The 9,522-nt window shown below is 50.0% G+C and overlaps 1 protein-coding gene across 4 annotated transcripts in view; it reads right to left on the bottom strand.

The window, feature by feature from the left end:
* DAAM2 (dishevelled associated activator of morphogenesis 2) overlaps positions 1 to 9,286 on the bottom strand; it is a 46,040-nt gene extending 36,754 nt beyond the window's left edge. For 3 of the 4 annotated variants that reach the window (XM_007458177.1, XM_007458176.1, XM_007458178.1), the window contains exons 1-2: positions 9,069 to 9,236; positions 3,030 to 3,119 (exon numbers count right to left, since the gene is read on the bottom strand). In XM_007458177.1, the coding sequence (XP_007458239.1) occupies positions 3,030 to 3,119; positions 9,069 to 9,236 (258 nt within the window). Of the gene's footprint in view, positions 1 to 3,029; positions 3,120 to 9,068 lie in introns of all 4 variants that reach the window. The other variant, XM_007458179.1, reaches the window with a different exon arrangement.
* Positions 9,287 to 9,522: the final 236 nt, after the last annotated feature.

Genomic DNA, 9,522 nt, shown 5'->3' with positions numbered 1-9,522 from the left:
GGGAAAGAGACACGCCCAAGGCCCTGGGTTTGGAAGGAGGAAGGGTCTGTGCAGCTGGGAGGTAGAGCCCAGATGAGACCTGGCCCTCGGGCCCCAAGAGAAAGCCTCAAGTCCTCCCCAAGTGTGGGCAGGAACGAGGGGAGCTGGACAAAAATTGATGCTGACTGAAAATCCAGTCCTCTCCTCCGGCCAGTGGGTCTGCTTCTGGGCATTACACACACCCTCCTCCTTCCTGTCTCTGTCCCTGTTTCATTTGGAGGGTCCCCCTCATCTGCTTTCTGCTAATTTCCTGCTTGCAAATTAGCATGAACATTTACCTCCTCCAGAACCTTCCTGTTGAACCACCTGCCTGCCAGCCGGCCTGGACTTTGCCCTGCATCCCTCAGCCTCATCCACTCTGGCTTCATGATTTTGTTTCTTAAAATCCAAACTTTAGGGCTTCCCTGGTGGTGCAGTGGTTGAGAGTCCGCCTGCCGATGCAGGGGGCACGGGTTCGTGCCCTGGTCCGGGAAGATCCCACATGCCGCGGAGCGGCTGGGCCCGTAAGCCATGGCCGCTGAGCCTCCGCGTCCGGAGCCTGTGCTCCGCAACGGGAGAGGCCACAACAGTGAGAGGCCCGCGTACCGCAAAAAAAAAAAAAAAAAAAAAAAAAAAAATCCAAACTTAAGATCAGCGAGAAACCTGGCTTGATCGGGTCTTTGTGACTTCACGTGGCTATATCTGACCAAAGTCCCCAGATTCTAGCTTCCGCCTTAGAGGGGAGATCACAGAACATAAACGAACGTATCATGAAACACATACTTTCCTGCCTTCACTGGCTCCCCATTTAGCCATTTCATATGCCTTTAATGAGCACCTACTACATGCCAATCACTGCACTGAACCCTGAAAGTACTGAACAAAAAGCCATACACGTAGTAGTCTGTCTTGTGCCAGAGGCAGGGTGACCGGGGCTCTATGTCCATTTGTGGGCCATGGAAACCCAGGGTGGGGGGCATCTAATACACAAGGCTCATGCGGGGGCTGGGGTAGGGGGTCTGAGAGGACTGGGCTGAGTTACTCAAGATTACTGAAGCTAAGAAAGGGGGAGGGTGTTAGAGACAAGAGGAAGTACCATGTGGAAAGAGAGGGGGGTGTGAAAGTGTGTGGGGAGATGACACACAACTTGGTTTGGAAGGTGGCGAGAGACGTCCTTACGTTTTAGTGCATTTTTTATTTTAGCTGCATAAGGGATCAACGTCAGGGACCTCCAGAGTAAATCAGTTTGGAAAGTGGAGAACCACGAGATAGGATGAGCTACTCCTGAAATTAATTTTCTCCTTCCTCCCTCCCTCCCTTCCATGACCTGAGCTTTTGAAAGACCTGCTTTCCTCACAATGAGATTCCTAAACACAGAGCACAGTATTCTGCAGGTGCTTAATACATGCACACTGAGTTTACTAGACAGTGGCTTGCAGTGCGTGCAGGTTCTCAAGACGCTGGCAGGCCTGCATTCCAGCATCGTTGCAGCACTTGCCACGACTGGCTGGTGACTTTGCGTGAAGGCCTCTCTAGGCCTTCCTGGCCTCCTGTGTAGAATGAAAGACTAGATTGGGTTGCTCCTCGGTTCCTTCCAACTCTAGAATAGTGACCAATTTTAGGAGCTCGGTCTGGCCCAGTATGGAGCCTGGGATGGAACAAATATCCTGAGCGAGAAGAGTTATAAAAGAGCCAGGAATGGGCTTTAAGGCGCACGAAGGAGAAACAGCCCCAAACCATCCCAGACCTGCCCGTCTTCTCCCAGGAAGGAGACTTCTGAGCCTCAGGTGCAGGAAGAACCAGGTCCGAGCTCCCAAACACCTATACACTCTTGAGGTCAAGTGAACAAGCTGCAAGCCTGAGAAACTAGAGGGTGGAGGGGTGGGGAGGAAGGTGGGTCAGGAAAAGAAAAATAGAGTGAAAGAAACAGGCCCAAATAGAAAGGAGGCAAGAGAGACACAGAGAGAAAGAGATGAAGGAAAGAGACATAGAGATGGAGGAAGAGAGCAAAAAGCACAGCCACTGGGAAAGCAGAGGGGAGGAGATAGAACCCAATTAAGACCTGACTGCGGCCCGGCTCATCCTTCTAGGGAGGACCATATTCATGGGACTGACAACTTTTTTTTTTTTTTTTTTTTTTTTTTGGGCGGTACGTGGCCCTCTCACTGCTGTGGCCTCTCCCGCTGCGGAGCACAGGCTCGGGACGCGCAGGCTCAGCGGCCATGGCTCACGGGCCCAGCCGCTCCGCGGCACGTGGGATCTTCCCAGACCGGGGCACGAACCCGTGTCCCCTGCATCGGCAGGAGGACTCTCAACCACTGCGCCACCAGGGAAGCCCAGGGGACAGACAGCTTTTAATGAAGGAGAGGAGGAAAGGGAGGAAAGGGAGGAAAGGGTGGGGAGAGTGGAGACCAGTGCGTGTCCCTGATGTGCACGCTGCCCTGGGACAGGGACACAGCCTGGGACGGGGCGGGGGGGTGGGCGGGCTAAAGATCCAGAAGAGACCACTCACTTCCCCCCAAATGGAGTTCTTCCAACAGAGCTGCCCCCAGGTATGGCCCAGGGCACACACCCTCTCCGCCTACACACAGGCACAAGAAAGGAATCTAGACTTTTTTGTTTTTTGGCCGCGCAGCTTGTGGGATCTTAGTTCCCTGACCAGGGATCGAACCCCGGGCCCACGGCAGTGAAAGCACGGAGTCCTAACCGCCGGACCACCAGGGAATTCCCTAGATCTGTTATCGTACAGCTCCCTTACCCAGCACCAACTCCTGGAACCCAGCGGGCACCTGCTTACAGGATTTTTGAAAAACAGAATCCTATGTCCCTGAGTGTAAGTTCCACGACAGCAGGGATTATTTTTGTCCTGATTTATTCACTGTCACTCCTCCAACACCTAGAACAGGACAGGTGTACAATAAATACTGGTTAAATGAATGAGCAAAGCATGGAGGCAAGGGCTGCCGTGCTGTGGACCCTGAGGGACAGCAGAAGGGAATCAGAGAGGGTACCTTCTTCTTGCTGCAGTAGATCTGCCATTTCTTCTCAGGTGGCAGTGCAAACACAGCCTCCCGGTTTTTGTCGGTGAGATCCAATTCATCCTGCAAAGACAACAAGAAATAACATCTGAAACCCAGACATGGTTGACCTTCGAATATTCGGTCCTACAGGAAATTACAGTTCCCTCGAATTCCCTCAAAGCCCTCAGCCTGCTGTCTTCCTCCAAAGAGCATCAAAGATATGATAGGGCAATTCTTTTTCTAGAAGTTCAGCCCCATCCTCCCATCTCCTTGCAGCAAGCCCTTGAGCTTCTATCCAAGCATCTTTCACTTCCTGTCCCCGTCCCTGGCTCCTCCTATCCAGGTGCCCTGTCCCCTGCCCATCTCCCGGGGCTTGCTTTGCTAGCCTCTAGTCCTCTTGCCTGGAGTTTCCTGCCTTCCTTCCTTGTCCTTCTTAAGCTTGTCAACACCATAAATCAAGGCTTGACAAAGAAAGAAATCAGTCTACTGATCCAGTTTTTGCCCTCACCCTTCAAGTCTCTGTGCCCTTTGAGTGTCTCCCCCAGAAATTCTCTGGTTCCCCCAACCACAGCATGGGTCCCAGCACAACTGAGGAGACCTGGTAAAGATGATGAGCTGAGCAACTCTCCTGGCAACAAGGGCACGCCATGCCGCAGGAGGTCTGCTTGCCATGGAGGTGTGCCTGCCAGGGACAGCCCTCTGGCTGCACCACCACCAAGACAAGGTTGTGCACACGCAGGCTGGGCTCCAGCAGCTGGCCCACGCCTCCCCAGGAGCAGGACTGGGTAGTTTCTGACGTCATCAAATTTAGGGTAACTCTATCAGTAGTTTGGGATGATTTTATAGGTTTGGCTGTGCTGAATGGCCCCTAAAAACGTTCTCTTATTGAAAATTCTTCTCCTGTGATTCATGAGTTATGCAGGGGCTCATCAAAAAACATAGTCAATGGGCCATGGGAACATAATGTGCTTTTCAGCTCAATTCTTGTAAGGTTTTTTTTAAAAAAATAAAAGCAAAACTTACATTAAGACAAAAAAAAAAAGCATAGTATTACTAATCTTTACATTTTCTAAAGTGATAGTGAAAGTAATATCTAAGAAGGTACAAGGGTCTTAAATATCAATATCTACACTGTTTGTCCTTTACTTTTATTCAACGAGAACATTTTAGACTTTCCTTCACATAGATCAGAACTGTCCAATAGGAATATAATGTGAGACACATGTATTTAAAAAATTGTTCTGGTCACATTAAAAAATTAAGAAGGAATAGTTGAACTTAATTTTAATAATACACCCAAAATATCTAAAATATGGTCATTTCAAAATATAATCAATGTAAAAAAAAAAAAAAAGAAAGATCAATGAGGTATTTTACATTCTTTTTTCAAACTAAGTCATCAAAATCTGGTGTGGATTTCCCATTACAGCTCATGCTGGTTCAGACCAGCCACGTTTCAAGTGTCAGCAGCCCCACGTGACCAGTGGCTGCCATCCTCAACGGCACATTCAAAGAGAACTTGAAATTATGCCCATTGGGTCACCTGCCTTTCGAACTAAAGACTCCAGCAGATCTAATGCTAAAGGAAGGTTCTTCCCTAGAACCACTCTCTTCATACCCCAGGAATGTCCCCAGACCCTGCTCAAGGTGTCTGAAGCATTTCCTTTCCATGGTCAGAATCAGAAATAAAAGAAAAAGATAGAGTTATGTGCACCTGACCCTGCCCAGCACAAACTGCATCTCTTCTACTTTTGCTTATGCAGTTAGTTCCACCCGGCCTGCCCTCCTGGCCCACCCTTCCTGTGGACCCTGGTCTAATTCCCGAGCTCAAAGTTAGCATCCTCCCACAAGCCTTCCACAGCCCCTCCCAGGTAAGAACACCTCTCCCCTCCTGAACTCCAGAGCAGTTATGTTCAACCTTGTATTCTGGCTACGTACACACTGGCCTTTTCTCACCAGTGGACTCTGTCACTAAATCGAAGGACATTTCTTGGCGATTTGGCTCAGCCCAGGTAGCCCATGACTCTGCGGAGCATCCACTCCTTACTGAGTCTCTCTTCCCTGGTTTCCTGGACAACCACACTCTTAGGCAGTCCCTTCTGCTTCACTCTATGTTCCTCTCGGGACCCCCGACTTCTCCTCTCTCCTACCATCCAATGTTGAAGCCCCAAAGGGCACCATCCTGGGTCCTCCCCTCCCCTCTACGCTTCCCCGGGGTGAAGCCTTCGCAGCCATTCCCAAGGATTCAGTGACCATCCTCAACTCTCTCGAACCTGTACCTCCAGCTCACCAGTGTCCTGAGCGCCCGATCCTGGCACCCAGGTGCCTCCTATACTGATCAACTTTGGTGACCCTCAGGTACCTCCCACACTCATGCAGTGTCAGGATGTGCCAGGCACTGTTCTCAGTGCTTAAGGTTTACTCATTAAACTTGCAACAGCCCATTTTACAGGTGAGGAAACTGAGGCACAGAGAACATATGCAAACTGCGTTCATCATCCCAGTCCCCTAAGTCTGGGTCTCCACTGGCACATCCTGTCCTGTACAGGGTCCCACCATCCACCCACAACCTCACGTAAGAAACCTGGTGTTCCCCGGTTCCTGCTCACTCACCAATCCCAACAAATCCTACTATACTTCCTTCTCAGTAGCTCTTGAATCTGTCCACTTCTCCCCATCCTCACTGCTAACACTTTAGTCCAAGCCACCATCCTCCCCAGCTTGGAGTGCACCAAGTGCCTCCCAATGGTCTACACAGACCTTTTTTTTTTTTTTTTTTTTCCTTTTGCACTGGATTTTAATCTTTAAAAAACAGTAACTTCTAGAATACTCAAGTGTTTTGTTTTAATTGTAAAGTCTTGGTCATCTCATTTATTAGCTCTGTGACATATATATTTAAACATTATTAGACAACCGTTACAACTTATAAAGGTAAGGTGCCATTACTGAGTAAAGAGATTCTCCTGTGAGTAGATGTGTCCCTTCTCCCACCCTGGGTACCCTGGATGGAGGGACCCTACTTTTTTTTAGGAAAGTCGATTGGATCACCTCAAACCCTTGCTTAACGTCTTCGGTGGCTTTCTATCACCCTTCGGATCGAATCCAAAATCCTTGGTTATTCTCACCGTGATGGTGTTCCCCGCAAAAGGACCCAGCTCCTTCCTGACTTGAGACTCTCACATCTGCTGCTGCTTCTGCGGGGGACTCCGTGGCCCTATTCTGCACCTCCATTCACTTATCTAACCATCGCTGTGCTTTCAGATCTCAATGGAAGTGTCACTGCTTCAGGGGAGCCACCATGACCGCCGGTCTAGAAGGCGGCTCCCTGCTAGACACTCCCACAGCTCCCCAAACATTTCCTTTCGAAACACCCACCACATTATCACTACTGTTCAAGATCGGCCTTCCCGTTCGGCTTCATGTTCTTGGGGACAGGAACTACTCCTGTTGGTTCGTCACTGAATCCCTGGCAGCCCCACGGGGCCCAGCACACAGCAGTCTCTCAAGAACTATTTTTCATTTGTTTGATCAATACCTCACGCTAGTCTTCCTGCAGACAAGACGGGTCTGACTGATCCTTTTTTGCCAAAGTACCTTTTAAAAGAAAAAAAAAAAACCCTGCCACTTAAAATGCGCAATAAATACTTGGTGACTAAAAGGGCCAAAGGAAGGAACACCCTTTGACATGTCCTTCTTTCAAAACTCTCGTGCTCTGCTCAAGAAGATGTCCCTGCCCAGGATTAATGCAAGAAATATGTTTTTCATCTTCATTCCCAGCTCCTATCCTAGAGCTCTTAAATCCCTTGGAATTTCATGAATGATAGAAGTGATAGGAATATCTTTTGTTCCTGACACAGAGCTCCTAAATCCCTTGGAATTTCCTGGGTGATAGGAGCCTCTTTTCTCCTAGGGAAGTGACTCTTGGTGGACCCTAGATAGCTTCGAGGTGGAGGTTGGTCGCCAGAAGGATCAGGCCTTGATTAGAAGCCTAGAACATTCACCCTCGCTTCCAAACTCTGGGGAGAGAAGGGCTAAAGATCAACTTTTAAAAATCTATCATGTCGAAACTGCCATAAAAGCCCCTAAATGGCAAGGCTCAGAGAGCTTCCGGATGGGTGGATGCATCCACGGGCTGCGAGGGTGGGGAAGCCCAAACTCCACACGGGCAGACTCCTGTTCTCAGGACAGAAGCCTTACCCTTCTGGGTCTAACCCTACGTACACCTTCATCTGGCTGTTCGCATGTATTCTTTAGAATATCCTTTATAATAAACTGGTAATAGTAAATAAAGTGTTTCCCTGAGTTCTGTGAGCGAGCGGTTCCAGCAAATTATCAAACCTAAGGAGGGGATGGTGGGAACCCCCGATTTGCAGCCACATTGGACAGAAGTGTCGGGAAGCTGGGACCCACCACCTGTGGCTGGCGTCTGAAGTTGGGGGCTATCTCGTGGATCTGAGCCCTTAACCTGAGGGGTCTGTGCTAACTCTGGGTAGTAAATGTCAGAATTGAGTTAAATCGTAGGACGCCCAGTTGATGTCTGTATAAAATTGGAGAACTGCTTGGTGTGGGAAAACCCACGTATTTGGCATCAGCAGTATTCTGCATAAAAAACGGATCTTGCAGGACTAACAGGATCAGGCTCCGAACGCTATTCTACTATTCTACGCTAGTAAAGGCTTTGTTCTCTCCCACCTCCGGCCCCACCCTGAGGAAAGGCATGAATCACGACCATGAGTTTTCCTGAAGCTGATATGATGAGGAAGGCGGATCACTGTTTCTCATCACGTGCATGGTCCCATCTTATAGTGGTCCTGTGATTTGAAGAGCTGAATCGCCTTAATCAGATACATCCGTGACCGAATCCAAGTATGAAACCCCGTTCCCGATCACACTGCCTTGTTTCTCTACAGGCCAGCCATGAGAATGAGTGACTAAGAATTAATGGTAGATGACCCTGTGCTTACTGCTCTCTGCCAGGGTGCAGGCCCGAGTCCTGGGCAGGGGTCCTGCTCCCCAATCCGGGACTTTCTTTAGTGTGCAGGCTTTGTCTCACCATCAGACCTCCCAAGGGAGGAACCATGCTTCTTTCCTGTTCTGTCTCCTTGCGGTCAGAGTATGACACGTCACACAGAGGGTGCTGCTGTGGTCTGAATGGGTATCACAAAGGGTCTGGAAGAGCTGCTACCAGTATAAACGACAGAGCTTCTGTCTTCCCCAGGCTAGACATGGGATGTCATCATCCCAGACCCTACCCACGTTCCAGGTGTGATACAGGCATCTCTACCTTCCTGTTTCTAGTTAATCATCCCCTGTTCTGAGACTTGTGGTTGCCAAGGGGGAGGGGGCTGGGGGAGGGATGGAGTGGAAGGTTGGGATGAGCAGATGTAAGCTATTACGTATAGAACGGATGAACAACAAGGTCCTATGGTATAGCACAGAGAACCATATTCAATATCCTATGACAAACCATAATGGAAAAGAATATAAAAAGTGTATACATATGTATGACTGAATCACTTAGCTGTGCAGCAGAAATTAACACAACATTGTAAATCAACTACACTTCAATGAAAAGAAGAAAATCATCCCCTGTTCTGAGGTACCCAGTGTCCGCCTACAGAATTCCACCCTGTGTCTTTTTTCTATGCTTGAGATAAAAGGATCCCAGGGAAATTCCAGCGAGCAGAAGAGAAAAAGGTGCCAAGTGCTCTGATGTTCTCTGAGGCCCCTCACTGCCTGATTTCACAAAGGCGTGGACCTGCTCCTCTCATGGGAGCCTGCTGCTACCCTGCGAGGTCTAAAATCCAGTGGAGATATGATGGAGGTCCACCTTTCATGCTGCCCACCCCAGTGAGTAACTCTGTTTCTCCCCCATAGCTGAAATGTCCTCGGGGCTCACCTCAGCCCCAAGCAGAGTTTCAGGAGGTGAAGATGCCAGCACATGGGCCCTTGCCCTCTGTCTGGCTCTGCCTGCTCTAGCCGTGGCCCTCCCCATTGCCAGCCCCGCTCCCTTCCCACCCCCTCACTCACCACCAGCTCTGCAAAGCGGACGTTCAGCTCCTCTGGGTTGGGGATAGGACTGGAGAACTCCATGTACTGCAGGGGGTGGTTGTCCCGGAGGTTGATCTCAGGGAGGTCGCTGCCTCCAAAGCAGCACAGGAAGCCCAGGCCATGGCGGCTCCTCTTGCGGGGGGCCATGGTCACTTCCAGCTGGGGGGACAGTCCGCAGGCAGATGCCCTAGGTCCTCATGGTGATCTGGGTAGAACAGAAAGCACAGAGTGGTCAGGCACGGCAGCCAGGTAGACGGGGATGCGGCCACTCTGCCACCATGACTTCATTGCCCAACTGTCAGGAGCCTTCAACCCAACAGCCAAGCCCCCTTCCTTCTCCCACAGCCATGAACACTTTCAGATTCTCCCTCTGTGCCCCTAGAGAAGACAGGAGGGCTGTCGTCACAGAACGTGACTTCCAGGAGGTCAGAGC

This window comes from Lipotes vexillifer, unplaced genomic scaffold, assembly GCF_000442215.2.
Source record: "Lipotes vexillifer unplaced genomic scaffold, Lipotes_vexillifer_v1.1 scaffold4, whole genome shotgun sequence".
In the NCBI taxonomy this organism is placed as follows: domain Eukaryota; kingdom Metazoa; phylum Chordata; class Mammalia; order Artiodactyla; family Lipotidae; genus Lipotes; species Lipotes vexillifer.
The sequence above is the reverse complement of the archived record's forward strand: the minus strand, read 5'-3'. Positions and strand labels throughout refer to the sequence as shown.